Here is a 20,145-nt window from a genome sequence, read left to right as displayed (position 1 = left end):
TCTCATTAAGCTTCTAGCTCTAACTACCAACTTATAAAAACAAAACAAAACAATGAAAATACACAGCGAAGAAAAGATGTTTAATGAGGATGCAAACAAAAAAATCCAGATTGTGTGAGACCCTCCAGGACAAACAGCCTGGTTTCCTCAACAAATAAATTGCAAAGAAATAAAAAAGACAGATAAAGGGGGAACCTGTGAGTTCAAAGACTTATCAACCAATTGCAGTCTGTGGATTCATTTGGATCCTAAATCAATTTAAAAAAATAATATTCATGACATAATTGGAATCTCAACATTCATTATAGTTGATATGAAGCTAATGTTTTTAGCTATAATAATGGTACTATGCTTATGTTATTAAAAATTAGCCCTTATCTTTTATTTTTTTGGTACTGGGGATTGAAGCCAGGGGTGCTTAACCACTGAGACACATCCCCAGCCCTTTTTTATATTTTATTTAGAGACGGGGTCTTACTGAGTTGCTTAGGGCCTCCCTAAATGCTGAGGCTGGCTTTGAACTTTCGATCCTCCTGCCTCAGCCTCCAGAGCTGCTGGGATTACAGGCGTGTGCCACATGCCCAGTACTGGTTATCTTTTAGAGGTTGTTCTGAACTACTCACAGTTAAAATAATATGTTGTCTGGAAATATGTGGAGGGGTTAAAAGCTGAAACATGCTTGATCACACTTGTAGCAGATTATTGCATTACACTTTCCTGTTTGTGTGTATGCTTAAACATTTTTGTAATAACTCATTTTATTTTGCATGCAGAGGGAATTGGGGATCAAACTTAGGACCTTAAACACACACTCTACCACTGAACTACACCTGCAGCCTCTAACATAATATTTTAAAAGAATAAAGCATGGTGCTGGGCATGGTGATGCATGCCTATAATCTCAGCAACTCAGGAGGCTGAGGCAGGAAGATTGTAAGATCGAGGTCAGCCTCAGTTACTTAGTGAGACCCTGTCTCAATATAGACCTAAAAATTGGGTTAGAGCTCCCCTGGGTTCAATTCCTAGTGCAGTTAAAAAAAAAAAAAAGGGTCTTAGCTGCATGGGATGCTTGATTTGGGTCCATGGTGGAGAACTGAGTGGTGATGGGTGGGCCTGCTGGTAACACAGCAGCAAATATAAAGACTCTCAATTTTCAAATGCCAGTGAGCTCCACTCTTGGCCAAGCCCCAAGTATGCCTCCCTAATTTTCACAGTATGACCGACTGGAGGCAAGTTCTCTTGTTATTCTCAATTGCAGAGGAGGAATCTGAGGGTTAGCCAAGTTAAGAAAACTGCCTAAGGTCACAGAGCTAGGAGGCGTTGTTTGCTTGCTTGCTTATTTATTTATTTATTGGTGCTGGAGATTGGTAAAGTGCTCGCGGCCTTACAGACCACCGAAGTTTTTCTAGCACTCTCTTTCCTTTTTACCAAGAGCATTCTCAATATTTACACTTGAAAAGTGCACGAGGTTTTGTCCAAAACATGTAGAATATTTCCAATCTGGAAACTACTCAGATGCCATCAATGGCAGAATGGATCGATAAATTGGGGTCTTCCACATAGAAAATGAACACACACAGCTACGATCAGCAGCACAGCTGGATTCCACAAACGCTCTGCCAATTACAGGAGCCAGCCTCGGGCTCACTTTTATTTAAGTGAATAGTTTTATTCACTTAAATAAAATTCAAGAGATGAAGCCCCTCCATGTGTGAGAAGACAGGATAGTGGTTCCCCCTGGAGAAGATGATGGCTGGGAGGGGCCTGGGGAGACGCTGGATGCCATAGGGTCTGCTTCCTGACCTAGGTGCTGGTTGCTTGGTGGTATTTGCTTTGAGAAAAATTCATCAAGTTGTACAGTAATGATCTGTCTCTAGGCTATACTTCAATATAAATTTCTCGAAATATGTGGCTGAGTTACTCTGTAGTGATGCTGTTCCATTAGTACAAAGACAGAGCTTGACAGGGGACCCTGAGGACAATGGCTGACTTCATAAGGACTTGCGTGAACAGGTGCCACCCCATGGCACCTCTCCTGAAGTCTCAGGACCTTACCTATATCTTCCTTGAGGTCAATTTCGGCTGTGGTTGGGTGGACAATGCCCTCCACTCTCATGGAGCCAATATGGCTGATGTCACTCTGGGTCAGGGACAGCTGAGTTAGGAAGAAAAGATGGAAAATATGGGAAAGATCAAATCCCATGGAAAATCTCCCACTCACTCTCAATAATTCACACCGAACATCGACACAAGGACTGCACATGGAGCAAGCGTTTCCCAGGTTTCTTTTTCTCTGATGGTGCTGGGGATTGCACCCAAGGCCTTGTGGCAAGCGCTCTACCCCTGAGCTGCACCCCTGGCCTGTTTCATTTTATTTTGAGACAGGACCTTGCTAAGTAGCCCAAGCTAGGCTTGAACTTGCCATCCTCTTGCCTCAGTCTCCTGAGTTGCTGGGATTACAGGCATGTGCCACCATGCTCTTTACATTTATTTTTATTTTGGGGGGGATTGAACCCAGGGACACTCTACCACTGAACTCCATTCCCAGCCCTGTTTATTTGACTTTATTTTATTTTGAGACATGGTGCCACTGCGCCCAGCCAGTGTTTGGGTTTGAAGAGGCTCCTGTGAGCTCAGTAGATTTGATCTTCACTTTGAGGCTAGAGAATACAACAAATCTGCCTTCTCTTTCGGGAACAAGAATGAAACTTCTCATTTCTTTCTTTTATTGTTTATGCCTTTGGCTCCCACCCTTGGTGGCCTTGGTTTTGGGTGCAACATCCTCTGAGCAGCTCCTCTGAGGGAGAGATACTCAGGGCTTACCTTCTCTTCCCAGGGTTCGGCATTTCCCCCTGAGCAGCCCTGAAGTTTTGAGGTAGATCACTGAGGCCAGTAATCTTGCAGGAGGGATGTAATTTTGGCTCTGTCTGGCCACCTTGCTATTTATGTATGTATGTCTGTATGTATGAATGTATGTATTTATTTATTTTTTGTACTAGGGATTGAACTCAGGGGCCCTCGACCACTGAGCCACACCCCCAGCCCTATTTTGTATTTTATTTAGAGACAGGGTCTCGCTGAGTTGCTTAGCACCTCACTTTTGCGGAGGCTGGCTTTGAACTCGCGACCCGCCTGCCTCAGCCTCCAGAGCAGCTGGGAGGACACGTGTGTGCCACCATGCCTGGATCCACTTTGCCTTTTGGGGACCACGTTGGTGGGGAGTTAAGGGCAGTCTCCTTTGTTTCTCCAGGCGAGCAAGAACTTGGCCATCCCCTAGATAAGAGGGAGAAAGCTAGTTCTCATGTAACCAGGGAGAACCCCTGGAGGGGACATGAATCCCACCTCTTAGCTTCCTGCTCTGCTTCATCAGAGATGAATTAGGAACCGGCCACATTGATGCTCTTCTTTCAACAAGCTTTCCCAGCTGCTGCGATGGCAGCGCACTCCACTGGCAGGCCGCGAAAGCTCAGAGGCCAGAGATATGATTAAGCGGCTCTCTCCTCATGTGTCTTATTTCAGTATCAGTTGACTTGGTAGATAAATTGTCTGCTCAGTAAACTTGATGCTCGTGGGAATGAATTATTTGCATGTCTGACTGCTGTGTTGCTAGAGACTGTTCAAATGTATAACCCTGTTTGTTTTCTTTCTGCAGCCAGGGAAGGCAGGCAGACTGAATTACTGGCAAATAATTCATTTCAAACACCAGGGGTATTCAGGAAGCATATATTTCGATTTTCTTTCTCTGATAAATGACATCAGACCATGAAGACAGGTCTCTCTGAGGCTGTTGGAGGCAGTTAGCTATGGATTTTTTTTGGTGGGTGCAGAACTATCTGGGACCTGGGGGACGTCATGTCATCCTATCTGCTGACCAAAAAGCTTCTCTTTATTACCTTTGGCTGACCGAGGTCGGCATGGACAACCCCAGCACTAAAATATTTGTGTTCATTCTCACGGTGCAGAGACCGCCATAGTTCATTAGTTTAAAAATGAATAATTCAAGACTAGAGTGGAAGTCGCGTTAAGGAAGTGAGGGACGAAGGCGGCATCATTGCTTGTAAACAGCAGGTTATAAAAGTGTGATCGTGTTTTACTACAGCACATTACGATTCTCTTTATTACCTTCTGCCCTAGAACAAGGCTCTTAGAAGACAGGATGGTGAATCCATCCCCTGGCCCATCTTCCGAGATGGAGTTTGAAGTTCCTTCTTTGTCGCCGTCCTTTGGTTTGGACTGTGGGTAGAAAATCAGAAGGACAGATGAGAACAATTCAGAGGAAGTCGGATGTGGCTGCGTCAACGGCTGCCGACTCCACGGGAAAGGGGTCGCTAGGAGTTACGTTCTACTGTTTTCTTTTTTGCTGGAATGGAGGACAGAACCCATGGGTGCTGTGCCACTGAGCTACACCCCCAGTTCTTTTTATAAACTTTTAAAAATTTTGAGCCAGGGTCTAGTTAAGGTGCTGAAACTGGCCTCCCACTTAGGATCCTCCTGCCTCAGCCTCACAAATTGCTGGGATGCACGGGAGCACTGCCACGCCCGCCCGGAAGCTTTTCTTTTGATTCGAGGATCAAACCTAGGGCCTGGTGTACGCTAAGCTCAGGCTCCACCACTGAGCTCACCCCGCCCTGTGCTGTTCTGTGATGGAGGAAAGCAAGGGACGTTCTGTGATGTGAGGAAAAGAAAAGGGTCTGCAAAAAAGTAAAGCGTATTAAAGGCGTTCACTGGTCCCTGGAGTCTTCATTTGTCTGCATGCGTTCACCTGCCTGCAGGTTTCCACGCCTGCAGCTTATGATGACAAACATCAGAGCCAAGTGACTGGTCCCCAGCGCCTTGCTCAAACACCCCCTCCCCAGGGTTTCCCTGGGGACAGTGGTAATGGCACCAAGTCCTGCATGATCTCTTACATTAGGGAGGTCTGCAGAGTGACAAGTCCACCTCTAAAGCAGCCCTGCTGTCCTAGGCTGTCCCTGTGATGGAGCTCCTCTGTCTCTGCTGCTGAGTGCTATTAAGTGCTGGAAATGTGGCTAGCGCATCCGGTGCTGAATTTTTAATGTGGCTTAGTTTTAATTCAAGTTGCAATGGCTGCATGTGACGGGTGGTTACTGCACTGGGCTGCATGTGAAAATATTGATTACTCCAGGGCTGGGGACTCAGCTTCGAGGTAGAGCGCTTGCCTAACACAGGCAAGGCCCTGTGTTCGATCCCCACTATCGAAAAAAGAGAAATAAAAAAAAAAAGAAAATATCATTCTATAAGTGGTGTCAGCGAGCTAAGCACTTAGTTAGCAAGCTGCCCATGACATTTGGTATGCAACCTTGCCAACCCAGGGAAGTGTCCATGGGAGACCGGGGATTGTTCAGCATGCAGAGTGGGGCTCTTCAGGGAGATGAGAAGCAGGACCCCACGCTGCTATCTCTCACTTACAGTTTTGGTGAGGCTGTAAAAGGGATCTGAGAACCAACCCCCACTCCACCTTGGAGTTGGAAATCTCTGGCAAACCCCGTTGGATGACATGAACTCTAATCTCAAAGGTCCTTTCTTCTACCTACTCCTTCCTCAAGCACCAAGCTACAGAGTCCTCAGACCTCTGGAGATGCCAATTGCACCCTCATCATCTTGTCCCTACACTTCTTTCTCATTCTGGGCTGTCTTAGTCTATCCAGGCTGCTATAACAAAAGACTCCTGACTGGGTGACTTATAAACAACAACAATGTATTCTTATTGCTCTGGAGACTGGAAATTCAAGATCAAGGCTCTGGCAGTTTCTGTGTCTGGTGAGGGCCCCTTCCACACAGAGGAGGCCTTCTTCTTGGGTCCTCCCATGGTGGACAAGAGGACAAGCTCCCTCAGGTCTCTTCTTCTTAGTACTGGGGATTGAACCCAGGGGAGCTCAACCACTGAGCCCCCTCCCCAGCCCTTTTTTTTTTGTATTTTATTTAGAGACAGGGTCTCGCTGAGTTGCTTAGGGCCTTGCTAAGTTGCTGAGGCTGGCTTTTTGTTTTTTAAGAGAGAGAGAGAGAGGGAATTTTTAATATTTATTTTTTAGTTTTCCGGGGACACAACATCTTTGTATGTGGTGCTGAGGTTCGAACCTGGGCCACACGCATGCCAGGCGAGCGCGCTACCGCTTGAGCCACATCCCCAGCCCCTGAGGCTGGCTTTGAGCTATCGATCCTCCTGCCTCAGCCTCCTGAGCTGCTGGGATTACAGGCATGAGCTACCGTGCCCAGCTCCCACGGGCTCTTCTGATCTCGTGTATGAGGCTGTGTAATTAGGACCCTATCACCTCCCAGAGGCCTCATCTCTGAACCCCATCCCTCGGGGGGTCTGTTTCTGCAGATGAATGTTGGGAGGACACAAACACCTGAACCACTGCAGGGGCAGTGACTGGCCTGTGAAGCGCGCTGGGCTCACCTTTTTGGATGTCCGTGGCTTGGCGGCCTTGGACTTCTTGCCTCCCTTCTTGCCCGACGTGGCCTTCCTGCCTCTTTTCTCTGGGGGTGGAGAGAGGATAGTTTCCGACTTGCCTTTGGTCCCTCGCTTTTTGGCCAGCAGTTCAGGGTGAATTCTGGGCAGGACACCTCCGCTGGCGATGGTGACTCCTTTGAGCAGCTGAAGAGAGAAATGCATGCACTCATACAGCCAAGGGCTCACTGGTTCTGGATTTAAAACAGTTCTGTTGGCAAAACTGGGCTTAAATCTGGTCTTTGTTTCCCTGAAGAAATGACAGGATACATATTGAACCAGCTTCCCCTCTTTGACTTGGAGAGCATTTCTCTGCAGGTAGCAAGGCCTCCGGGGATCTCATACAGTAAGCAAAACAAAAGGGTCAGGCCAGCTGAAGCCAGGATGCTGCCCAGGGCTCTGGAATTCCAGAGGACAACAGAGGATGAAGGGCTTCACCTCAGAGGAGCCCAGCTGGACAAGACGAGATTCAAAGGTCAACACAAAGACTGGACTGATAACAACCGTCCAGCCTGCACACTGTCCAGCATGCGTTCATCAGTCAACGCGTTTAGCTACGTTCCTCCCCACGGAGAGGTTTATTTATTTGCAAATAATTGACATTTCCCTGCTACACTAATATATTTTGCGTATCCCAAACCAGCAGGACATCAAGGATGATCTGAGACCATGGATCATCTCTGATCTGTTAGTTTTCCATCTGGGACAAGAGAGGCATAGGATTTGGGAGTAAGAGTCTAGAAATGTTTAGAGCAAATTGACTGGTCACTGTAGACCTGTTAAATCTGATAATGAACACTCATGGCTTATAGTTCATAGGTCTTTTTGAAACTTTTCTAGTAATCCATTTTTTTAATACATTACATAATTTTATTTGTTTATTTATTCATTTCTATGTGGTGCTGCGGATCGAGCCCAGGCAAGCGCTCTACCACTGAGCCCCAGCCCCAGCCCCTCTAGTAATCCATTTTTATTCCATAGTTTGAAATGATCAGTCTATGACAGCTTGGCAATAGGAAAGGGTTCTCCATCGTAGTTTGAGAAGAATGAGATAGAAAACAAATATAAAAATTCTACCATTTACCCACCACCTTGTGTACTCTGAGGTGGGGGTAGGGTGCTCACTGGACTTTGGAGCTGGTTCCAAAATATAAAGGGTCAGTTCTAACATGGAACTAAGGAGTCCCCTGTTCTCAAGAGAATAAATCGTCAGCATGATTTGGGTGAAGAAACTCTAGAGAGGAACCTGGGCTGCCCCTTCTCAGCAATGTGGAGCTCATCTCACTGGGGAAAGTCTGGCAAGATCTGGAACATATAATGGGATCTATTCTGGGGGGCGACTGAATTTTGACAGAATTAGCAGAATTTCTCCTTCTCTTAACCAGTCTGAGATATTTTGTTTTTGTTTTTGCATAGATGGGGTTAGGGACTGTCACAGGGAAGACCCTGGCTGGCTGGCTGGCTGGGTCCACCTCCCGGGGCTGTCTGAGCTGCGGACGTACCTGGTTGAGCTCCTCGTCATTGGCCACAGCCAGGAGGATGTGTCTCGGCGCTATCCGGGCCTTCTTGTTGTCCCTTGCGGCATTCCCCGCCAATTCTAAGATTTCCGCTGAAATTACAAGGGGGCGTTAATAGACAATCACAGAGTGGGGTCGGAGGGCCCTTTCTGTGGCCTTCCAGTTGGCCGCCTTCATTGCTTTGTGTTTCTTGTGCCTGGGCCTGAGAAATGCAGAAAACTGAAATGAACTCAAGTTATAGGTGGGTAAGATACTTTATCAAGACCTCACATATGATCCTGTAGTAATGTCTTCTAGTTGTCCCTCAAAATTAATTCTCCCTCTTCTTCCTTAGAACGGCAGCCTCTGATTTCTTTTCTTTTTTTGCTGACCCCCATAACCACAGGAACAAAGACTACATTTCCCATCCTCCCTGTTGATAAACATAATCATGTAACTGAGTTCTGGCCAATGGGAAGCAAGTAGTTATGAGGTATGGGGCTTGTGAGAAGAAGCTATCAATGAAGGAGCTGCACCCTTTTCCCCTTCCTACTCGTGGACTGAGGATGTAATGGCTGGAATTTGGGCAACCATCTTTGACCAAGAAGAAGTTGCAGATAATAGAGCAACAAGACAGAAGGAAACTCAGTCTTCTTACTATTGGGACTAGGAAAGTGGAATAAACTCTCTTCTTTAAGGTTCTGTAAGCAGAAGTGAATCCTGACCAAAACAGAATGCTAACACAGGATCTGGATTGCAGTCTATAGAGAGCAGGGCCTACTCTGGACAACAGGGACAGAAGTAAAGTCTGCCTTCAGGACCCGGTGGGATCCCTCTAGACTCTCCTTCCCGCTTTGCTCATTCCTCAGATCCCTTCTGTTTTTGAGCAAGTGGGTGGAAGAACAGGCTTTCCCTGTGGGATGAGGAAATGCTTAGCTTAAAAAGGGAATTTCTGGCCAGGTGCGTGGTGCACACCTGTGATCCCAGCAGCTCACGAGGCTGAGGAGGAGGATCGAGAGTTCAAAGCCAGCCTCAGTATTTAGAGAGGGCCTAAGCAACTCAGAGAGACCCTGTCTCAAAATAAAATACAAAATAGGGCTGGGGATGTGGCTTAATGGGTAAGGCCTCTGAGTTCAATCCCCAGTACCCCCTCCTCCCACCAAAGAAAAAAAAAAAAGAATTCCTAAAGATGAGAGCCAAGAGTCCTGGGTAGAAAGGCATCTCCCAGAATTTAAGCATAGCAATTGGTAAATGTGAAAATGTTAATTAAGAATATTGATAAGGGCTGGGGTTGAAGTTCAGTGGTAGAGCGCTTGCCTAGCATGTGTGAGGCCCTGGGATTGATTCTCAGCACCACATATAAATAAATAAATGAATAAATAAATAAAAGGTCCATGGACAACTAAAACAAATTTTAAAAATGCCAATAAAAAGTAATTGACCCAACATTCTTTTACACGCTATCACAATTTAGTGGTCAAACGTGAGAATTGATAGCGTTTATACCATCTGGATGCTTCCCTCCTTCCTCCTCTGTTTTGTTATTTTTCTTTCTTCCTTAATTTTAAAAGGATTTTGTGCTGAATTAAATTTGTCATAAAAAGTATGAAGGAGTCTGGGGCTATAGCTCAGTGGTAGAGCACTTGCCTAGCACGTGTGAGGCCCTGGGTTCGATCCTCAGCACCACATAAAAATAAATAAAATAAAGGTATCATGTCCATCTACAAATAAATTTTTTTTAAAAGTATGAAGGAGGCTTTAAAGAAAAATTCTTCCCCTTGGAAAAGAAGCAGTGTGCCCACGTGCTGTCTCACTGATAACGGGGGCGAGCAAGTGTGTGTCTGTGCACTTGTGTGAATATGTTGTGTGTCACACATGTGTCTGCTGGGGAATCTGCTGGTACAGTGGCATAAATACTAAGCCCTAAAATTAATAGGCGATTCTGTGTGAGTCTTCACAATCAACCTAATTTCAAATAAAATAGCACACGAAATTGCCATCATTTAAAAATCTGTGACAATAATAAAAACTTGGCATAAGTATGCCATGTTAACTAAGCAAATGTGATTAACAAAAATTAGAATAAAATAAACATTAGAGTTAAATATTTATGTGGCATTTCCATAATGAAAAGTGCTAAATCGCTGCAAATTCATTCTCCCATCTTTCCCAGATTAGTAAGCAATGTATATTGTGTTTACCGACAATTCATTTATACAGTGACCATGTTTTCTAAATAGAAGAAGTATGAGCATGCTCGTTAGGACAATGGGACAGATCATTGAAATCAATGCTGTATTAGATCGTCTGATTTGCTACATTTGTTCCTCTCTCCTTTTCTTTCTCTTAAAAATGACACACTTGGGAGCCTGAGGCAGGAGGATGGTGAGTTCAAAGCCAGCCTCAGCAACAGTGAGGCGCTGAGCAACTCAGTGAGACCCTGTCTCTAGATAAAATACAAAATAGGGCTGGGATGTGGCTCAGTGGTTAAGTGCCCTTGAATTCAATTCCCAGGACCTAAATAAATAAATAAAGATACACATCAAGAAATGTGGCCATAGAGCCTGCAGGAGTTGGCTTGCAGACTCTAGGGTCCCAGGTACATGAAGCGGGGTTTGCAGCACCTGCTCTCTTGGGGACTGTCACTTCCAGGTGCACACTCTGGAGGAAGGAGCTCAGCCCACCCCCTTTTTCTAAACCCCCTTTTCTAGAGGGGATCCAGGAGCCTCTCGATTTGAAGCTTCTGAGCAATTGAACTGGACTTAGCATCATGGACCATGGGCTCCTGTTCCCTGCATTTATAGAGAGAGGATGAGCGTCCTCCCCAAATTCATCAAACAGACTGTCCCTGAGTGGAGGGCTAATGGGAAGCCCCACATGCTTGGAGCCTTCAGGAAGCCCCCGAGGAAGATCAGGTTGCTTTCAGCTTTTCAGACAGATGCACGGACATTAGATCTACAGACAGAGAATCTGCTGGAATCAAAGAAGCAGAGGAAGAGGAGAAAGGCAGCGACTGAGCACATAGCAATGAGGGGCGCACTGGCAGAGCTCAGTGAAGTGCAGCCAGACTCTTGAACCAGCTCTTCTGAAATAATCTGTGGAAAGGAAAACTTGATTGTGTGCTCTAGTGCAAAACCAGAGGTGGGACTTCTTTAAACTCTTCTTAATAATACAGAGTAGAAAATCTAGATCAACTGGTGCTTACCTGTTCGGATATTCCATTCAGGGCATCTTTGGGACAGGGATGTCACCATTTAAATGACATCAATCATCCTTCAAGTTTCAAATGTTATTATGACATTGTTGTTATGTGGGTTAATAAAGTTTGCTACATTCTTGAGTTACTTTATGGACCCTGGGGGCAAAAGAATCTTTACATTGGTAATCTGCAGGGAACTGATTTATACATATTTGTTTTTTTTTTTTTTTTTGTTGTTGTTGTTTTGGATGGAACCCAGGGCCTTGTGCACGCAAGGCAGGCACTCTACTAACTGAGCTACATCTCCAGCCTGGATTTATACATATTTGTTTTGCTGAACAATTTGTGGGAAGACTGTTATTCTGCTAAATGGTTGAAACATCCACATGAGCTTGGAGAGCTCTGGAGCAGTCCCCTCACTTGGGGTCCAGCTGTAATGACCACGTGGAATACGGCCGAGGGTCTGATTGTACAGGGAGTGGTTTCTTGAGCTAAAAAGTGTTGTAAAGCGCGTGCACATTATTTTAGGAGAGCCCATGTCCTTTCATCTTGCACACAAGCCTGGATTTCTGCAGCCCAGAGAAGATGGGAACTACCACATTAAATGTAGGGCTGGGACAGGGGACACTGAGTGGCCATCCTTTCAAGGCCCTATTTCCTCTCCGGATCCCTTTGTCTTTGTGTTTTCTTGTCCCCAAAGTAGGGGTGGCCCAGGGCTCTGTCCGTGCCTCCTGCTCTGCTTGGCCTCTGCAGTCTTCTGGGAAATCCCATCCCGTCCATGGCCCAGCCTCCACCCTGCCCATGTGCTAGCTGGACTGCCTCCCCAGGGGTCCACCGGCCAGCCAGGTCACCACATCCCAGAATCAAAATCATATCATCCCCGACCCCCTCTCCTCTCTCGGGCCTGCAGCTCTGTCCACATATGGCTCCCCAGAGACCTGCCGGTCATCCCTGCCCTTCCTGTTCCCCTTTCCTCTTCTCCCTGTCACCACATGGGCTCCCACGGGCGTCACCAATCCTTCACACGCCATCCTCCTCTTGTCCCATTACCTGAAGCCACTCTTCTCTTCCAGCCCAGGTAATTGTAACGGCATCTAAACGGCTTCCTCACCCCTTGTCTGTCCTCCTATAGATCCATGCTGAGGAGGCCACTGCTGGCCCATAGGTACATTTGTGCAAAGAAAAAGACGCCCCTTCCTCAAGACAGGTCACGGCCATCTGCTGGACGTCTCTATAACAAATGTCCGGTTCTTTGCACTCCGATGGCAAGGATACTTTTTGTTTTTTGGGTATGGGGGATTGAACTCGGGGCACTCCTCGACCACTGAGCCCCCTCCCCAGCCCTATTTTCTATTTTATTTAGAGACAGGGTCTCACTGAGTTGATCAGTGCCTTGCTTTTGCTGAGGCTGGATTTGAACTCATGATCCTCCTGCCTCAGCCTCCCAAGCTGCTGCACTTGTGTTTTGAAAAGAGTGCTTTGTCAGCCAGGGTCATGTTTTGATTATGCAGGTCACACACTGCACAAGGACACGCCTTTGGGGAGTATCCTTCCTGGGCTGGGCGCGGTGGTGCATGCCTGGAATCTCTGTCTCTAAATAAATACAAAATAGGGCTGGGGATGTGGCCCAGTGGTCCCGTGCCTCTGAGTTCAATCCCTGGTACCAAACAAAACAAAACACAAGTGCAATAGATGAATGTTTTTAGAGAAGAAAATGCTTGGTATTAAGTGGAGAGACCTAATTATCTAGGCATGGTGTGTCAATGACGAATTAACAAGAGTGCCCTGGAATTCATCCCTGTTTTAAGACTTGTCTGCCCTATAAAAATATATCACGGAACACTTTATCACCATAAAATAGTTTTAAATAATTCATTCTCCCCATCTTGCATTCAGAATATGTATATGGTTGGTAAATATATATACATTATGTATGGTTGATCAATATATATTATATATATATATATATATATATATATGCATATGCATGTGTGTGTGTGTGTATAAATACAAAATGCTTTTCCCAGAATTTAGGCTTGGTTTTCAGTGCATTTCCCCAACTTACATTGGAGACGTGGACTGGGACGATATTGTCCTTGGTTTGGCTTCCCCACCAGCTCACTGTCGGCTACACCCCTGCCTCTCTCCGTCCTGCAGGGTCTGGAACTTGTTGGTGCTGGGACTAACGTTTTGGTAGCCCGGGAAGGCCCAAGCTGCCTCGTCTCTCATAAGGTGTTTGATTTTACATAAAATTTCCTGTTTTAATTATTTTAAGCATACGACCTGGTGGTGTCCGGTGTATTCATAAAGTTGTGGAACCATCGCCGCCATTGCCCAAATTTTTGGAGAGTCCCCAGTGGGAATTCTGTCCCCACTCAACAACAACCCTCTGTCCCTCCTCCCTCATCTCCACCTTCCTCTCCTGACCTACTGCAGTTTGGCTCTGACCTTCTGCCCCATCCTGGCCAAGGGGGGTGGCCATGACTTTGGGGTGGCAGATCCCTTAGGGTCGCGCCTCTCACCCCCTCGCTGGCTCTCCTGGCGGCGCCCACTCCTGCCTTTCCCTCTAGTCCCCTCTGCCACGTCTCCCCCTCTACCTGGGCACTCTGGTGTCCCCTGAGCTGGGTCCTGGGCTCTTGGTGCTGTGCTCTCTCTCTGTGACCTTGCTCACTCCCAGGGCCTGAAGCCTGGCCCTGTGCCCCAGCCCTGAGATCACTCTGGGGCCTGCGACAGCCTAGGCAGCCTTCCCTGCAGAGGTGCTAACATGTGGCACTCACAGTGACACGGGGACCAGGGATTCGTAGCTGGTGAATGGCCGAGTCAGAGTCCAGCCTGGCTGGATCTAGTTTCCTGAGCACCCTGCCCTCCTGGGCATCTTACAGACACCCAAACTCCGCAGATCCCAAATGCAGCCCTGCAGCCTGCCTGTGCTGTCCCTCTCGACTCCTCCTTGAGCCGCAGGCCACTAGCTGCTAGCCCACATGGCCACTCCTCGACCTGTGTGTTATGGTTTGGATACAAGGTGACCCCACCAAAAGCTCCTGTGTTCATGCAGGAATGTTCAGAGGTGAAGCGACTGGATGATGAGAGCTGTGGCCTAATCGGTCCATCCTAGTCTGAATGGACCAACCAAGTGGTAACTGAAGGCAAGTGGGGCGTGGCTGGAGGGGGTGGGTCCCAGGGAGTGTATTCTAGAAGGGCTCGTCTTCCCTGTGGCTCCTGTCCCCTCTCTGTGGTCTTCCCCGAGGCCAGGCTCCTCGGTCCCGGCCTTCTGCCATGATGTTCTGACTTGCTTGGGCCCAGAGCAATGGGATCGACTGAACCCCTGAAGCAGTGAGCCCAGATGAACCTGTCTCCTCTAAGTTGCCAGGTATTCTGGGGACAGCGATGACAAGTTGATTAATATACAGTGCAGCCAGCCTGCAGGATGGTAGCCAGTCCACGCCTGACATCATTGACACCCCTCCCACTGGCCTGCCCAGGACTGCCCAGAGCGGACTCTACCCGCCCTCATCTCCCAGCTCACTTTTCTTATCACCAGCCTTCTGTGCAGCCCTAGTCCTGGCTACTGTCACTTCTCAGAAGTGACACTAGAACAGCTCCCACTGGTATCCTGGACGCCGGCTTCTTGCCAACAGTTCTTCACTCAAAGCCCCCCAAATGCCAGCTTTGCCCTTAATGTCTCCCCCCACCTGTACGTGTAAAAAGTGCACATTCTCACATAATTCAAGGACCATCAGAATCTAACCTGGGCCACGGGGCCTCCATCTCCTCTCTTACCCACATACACCCATTTCTCAGCTCTGTTCTGGACACATGCAGCTTCCTGAAAAGGCCCACATACCTCCTCTGAACTCTGGGATTTCACCCCCACTCCACGTCTCCCAATTTCCTTCCTCCTACTTCATCCATCCCATTGGAGTTGACCAGCTCATTCCCACCCTGGCCTCCATCAGCATCACTCGGGGGAAGTTTTAAAATCCCAATGCCCAGAACATACCTCGGAGTCTCTGGGGGTGGGACTAGGTGCCAAGATTTAACATTGATTGACTTGAGTAAAGCGAGGGTTGGTGTTATCGTTTGGAGGTGAGGTGACCTCCAAAAGCTCACAGGTGAGACAATGCAAGAAGGTTCAGAGGAGAAATGATTGGGTTGGTAGAGCCTTAACCCAATCAGTGAATTAATCCCCTGATAGGGATGAACTGAGTGGTAACTGAAGTGGGGGGGTGTGTCTGGAGGAGGTGGGAATTGGGGGTGTGGCTTTGGGGTATATAATTGTACCTGGCAAATAGAGACCTCTCTCTCTGCTTCTGATCATCATGTGAGTTGCTTCCCTCTGCCACACTCTTCCACCATGATGTTCTGCCTCACCTCAATTCCAGAGGATTGGAGTCTGCCATCTACAGACTGATAACTTGGAAACCATGAGTCCTCAAATAAACTTTTCCTCATCTACAGATGTGCTGGTCAGGTCTTTCAGTCACAGCAGAGAAAAAGCTGACTAAAATAGTTGGGAGCCCGGTTACAGCCTACCGGGCCCTTGCTTCCTATCAGATGGTGCGTCCCACCCCTGCCCTTCCCTGCCCTCTGGCTCCCCACCCAGCGTGACCTCCTCTCCTGTGATGTGCTTCCTGCTTGTCCTCTCTGCCGGACAGTGGACCCAGCAAAGGTGGGACCACGTCTGCCTGTTTTCTCGACATCGTCAAGGTCTGATCCAAAGGCAGCATCAGTCAGGATTGTTCCATGAATGTGAAGGTCATTTCAAGGGTGACAGGAGGTTTATACACATTGGACACCCTTTCTTCCACCCTTCATAAAACAAACTGACTAGCCGTGTGAGCTTTTCATTGCTGTGACCAAAATGCCAGAAAGAAACAACTTTGCAGAAGAAAGATTTTGCTTTGTGGTTTCAGCCCGTGGTTGGTTGGGTTGTTGTTCCGGGCCAAGGCAGAACATCATGGTGGAAGGGTGTGGCAGAGAGTGTAGCTTATAGCAGCCAGAAACAGAGGAAGGAAAGGGCTAGGGACCAGTGTCCCCAAGGGCATGGCTCCCAGTGATGTACTTCCTTTAATCATACCCTCCCTGCCTAATTTCTACTACCTCTCAGTAGTATGCAAATTATTAATCCATCAAATGGATTAATCCATAGTGGAGGTTAAAGACCTCATGATCCAGTCATTTCCTCAAAGCCCTACCTGCTGCATTGGAGGCCTGAGCCTTCAACGCATGAGGTTTAGTGGGGACATTCCAGGTTCAACTCATAGCACCAATCGACAAACAAAAATCCTCCGTTTCACTTAGTCAATGGTGGCCTGCAATTGCACCAATATAATTAAAATCAGTGGAATTTGAATTAAAACTCCTTGTCCCATGAAAATGCAAATTCAGCTCAAGCATACACCACCTTAACAGAATTAGTCATTTGTACTGTGCCCCGAATGATTTTATCAACACTTAATAGAGGGAAGAGAAGAAGTACTGTTTATGAAGTGTATTCTATGCACCAGGCAATGTACATACATGACCTCACTTAATTAAGTTAAATGAGTTGGCTCTGGAAAACTCCAAAGCTCAGAGAGGTTGAGGTAACAGTTGACAAATGGACAAATCTGGATATATATAGTTTTTTTAGTTGTAGTTGGACAAAATACCTTTATTTTACTTATTTTATTTTTATGTGGTGTTGAGGATCGAACCCAGGGCCTCACCCATGCTAGGCAAGTGCTCTACCGCTGAGCCACAACCTCAACTCCTGGATAAATCTGGATTTGAAGTGACATCTAAGTCTATGATCTCCAATGCCATCCTAAGCTGAGAGGGGGAAAAGGCACAAAGAGCCAGGTGGGGCAGCTGACGCCTGTAAACCCAACAAGGAGGCTGAGGCAGGAGGATCGCAGGCTCTAGGCCAACCTTAACAACTTAGCAAATCCCTGTCTCTAAATTTTTAAAAATTAATAGACTTACAAGGGCTGGGGGTGTAGCTCAGTGATGGAGTGCTTGCCTAACAAGTCTTTGCCTGGATCCGATCCCTAAGACCTGGTTGGGGAGAAAGGCACAAAACACAGAGAGGACAGGTCCTCTCCCCAGGGCAGAGGCAGGGATGGATCGTGGGACTGGCTGGGGGAAGGATGTCATGGACATGGCATCCTGCTCTGCTCACCTGATCTCTTCTCTCACTTCTCCTGCCTGCCCAGCATCAGTGGCCCAGTTCTACCACCAGGACTCACCGGCCAAGGCCTTGCTGTGGCGCTGATGTGCGGAGATTAACGAACGCTGACTCAGCAAATACCGTGGAGTAGGAAAACTCAACATTTCCCATCTAACACCGTGAACCAAAGAATAGAGAGGCCAGTATCCCAAAGGCCAGATTTTGTATTTGCACCAAGTGGAGACATAGGAAAAGCAAAATTATTTTCATTTATAAAAACACTGGGGCAGTGTGTCATGTAGCAAAAAAGTACACAGCCTGGGGTCAAAGGCCCCGAATCCCAGCTCCCCACTTGGAAGCTGAGGGAGTCTTCAAGTTGCTTAGTGTCTTCTAGACTCAGTGGGTTGTTTTGAAACTTCATAGACCTCTCTCAAAGTTCCTTCACTCCCTTCCTGAGCTAGATTTCCCCATCAATTTTTCTTTCTTTTATTTATTTTGATGTGTGCTGAGGATCGAACCCAGTGCCTCTCACGTGCTAGGTGAGCGCTCTACCTCTGAGCCCCAGCCCCAGCCCTTCTTTCTTTTATTTTTTATTTTTGGTCCTGGGGATTGAACCCAGGGCACTCTACCACTGAGCTACATACTCAGTTCTTTCTATGTTTTAATTTTGAGACAGGGGTTTTGCTAAGTTGTTTAGGGCCTTGCTAACTTGCTGAGGCTGGCCTTGAACTTTCTATTGTCTTCCTCTGCCTCCAAAGTCACTGGGATTATAGTGTGTGCCACCATGCCTGGCTCCCATCGATTTCTAAGTCCCATCTCAGACTCAGTGACTCAGACCACCTGGGGACACAGATAGATAGACCTGCATTTGAAACAAGCGTCCCCCAGGTCTGTGGGCTTGTGGCTAGAGGGTGGCTGCAGTCTTGCTATGCAAAGTGTGGTCTCTGGAGCAGCAGCAGCATTACTGGGGTCTCAACCTTATCAATGTGACTCCTATGGGGTCCCCACTTTGAAAAGCTCTTCTCTGCAGCACTTGATGGGCTGAGTCCTGGAGCCCCCCAAGTCGTTTCTCCAACTCCTGGAGGATCCAGAAAGGTGTTCAGCCCAGGAACGGGCCTTCATTTCACAACAGGTCAGGTGCTGAGGCCTGCCTGTTGGAAACTCCCAGGGGGAATGTGTCCATGCATGGACCAAGGCAGACTGTTCAGCAAATGCTGACTGGGGAGTGGCTAGGAGGGGAAGCCATCCTCCTGAGGGAGGGACCGGAGGGAAGAGGAAACAGGGGCTGGGGATGTAGCTCAGTGGCAGAGTCCCCTTGCCTAGCATGAGTGAGGCCCTAGTTTGATTCCCTAGGACCACCACCACTACCAACAACAACAACAACAACAACAACAACAACAACAAAAAGAAAAGAAAAAGAAAGAAAGAAAGAAAGAAAGAAAGAAAACAGGAAGCAGGGACCTTCCCCAGGGTTTGCATGGTACAGGGCAGGGGCTGGGCTTGCCAGGGACAGTTTGCAGAGTCTGGCTTTTTTTTTTTTTTTTTAGGTGGGGGTGGTGGGGATGGACCGGGGAACTCAGGGGCACTGAACCACTGAGCCACATCCCAAGCCCTATTTTATATTTTATTTAGAGACAGGGTCTCGCTGAGTTGCTTAGTGCCTTGCTGTTGCTGAGGCTGGCTTTGAACTTGTGATCCTCCTGCCTCAGCCTCCTGAGCTGCTGGGATTATAGGCATGCACCACCACGTCCTGCAAGGCAGTCTGGCTTTTTATCCTACCAGGCACTTATTCTTGGTGTCCAGGTATTTTATTAATCTTGGGAAAAGTTAGAAACAGTGTTGCTCATGCATAAAAATGACCCCATGAGGAACTAATCATACTTATTAATTTTTATATTTTTAATATATCATATATTTCTTAAAAAACATTTCTGATATTGTGAAGCTTGGTTTTGATTTCACTATTACATAAGAGAAAAGTAACAAAAAGTTAAATAGGAAGAAAGAACACACATAGTAAAAATCTGTCTCTTAGCAAAAACAAATAATTTAACAACAGATATGGAAATTATCTCCTGTGTGCCCACAGAAGACAGAGAACTGACTCAATAGAGGACAAAATTCAAACATTACATTGGCTTTATAGAACCACAAGAAGATGCTTTTGATGTTCAGGTACCTGTTACTGATAGGCATTGAGCCCTAATTTAAATATACCAGGAAAACTGATGTTTAATGAGCAATTTGATATAAAGGGAAAATCCCTGATAATAAAATTCTCCCTGAAGTGTTTTCTTCAGGAGCCTACATATTTACGTATCATAGTTCACCACAGAATCCTTTCAGATTGTGTCTAAAAAAATTTTATTTTTGCAAAAATATGAGATGCAATCATTATGTGAAGCTTTTTTTTTTTTTAAAAAAAAGAAGTGTCAGTATTAAATAACACTTAAATGATTAAGTAAAAACCATTTATTACTAAACTGTCTTTGGTGCAAGATTAGGATGCACAGAATACCCGTGAATATATGTTAATGACATGGTGACAATTCTGTGGTGGAATATGGTATTGCATTTGCTTAAAATCTAGACACACCTGCAGGGTACAGACCTGGAAGAGCCATTTAACTGTGGGTTCTTTTTTTTTTTTGAGGGGGGGGTACCTGGGATCCAACTCAACAGCACTCAACCATTGAGCCACATCCCCAGCTGTATTTTGTATTTTATTTAGAGACAGGGGTCTCACTGAGTTGCTTAGGGCCTCACTTTTGCTGATGCTGGTCTCGAACTTGCAATCCTCCTGCCTCAGCCTTCCAAGCCGTTGGAATTACAG

At 46.8% G+C, this 20,145-nt stretch overlaps 1 protein-coding gene across 3 annotated transcripts in view; it reads right to left on the bottom strand.

The window, feature by feature from the left end:
- MACROH2A2 (macroH2A.2 histone) overlaps positions 1-20,145 on the bottom strand; it is a 53,796-nt gene that overhangs the window by 13,602 nt on the left and 20,049 nt on the right. For all 3 annotated transcript variants that reach the window (XM_081268541.1, XM_081268543.1, XM_081268542.1), the window contains exons 3-6: positions 7,972-8,078; positions 6,419-6,616; positions 4,123-4,233; positions 2,056-2,155 (exon numbers count right to left, since the gene is read on the bottom strand). In XM_081268541.1, the coding sequence (XP_081124667.1) occupies positions 2,056-2,155; positions 4,123-4,233; positions 6,419-6,616; positions 7,972-8,078 (516 nt within the window). The remainder of the gene's footprint in view (positions 1-2,055; positions 2,156-4,122; positions 4,234-6,418; positions 6,617-7,971; positions 8,079-20,145) is intronic.

This window comes from Spermophilus citellus (genome assembly GCF_964194105.1).
Source record: "Spermophilus citellus genome assembly, chromosome: 15".
Classification (NCBI taxonomy): Eukaryota; Metazoa; Chordata; class Mammalia; order Rodentia; family Sciuridae; genus Spermophilus; species Spermophilus citellus.
Note: the sequence above shows the minus strand (reverse complement) of the source record. Positions and strands in the feature narration are given on the sequence as shown.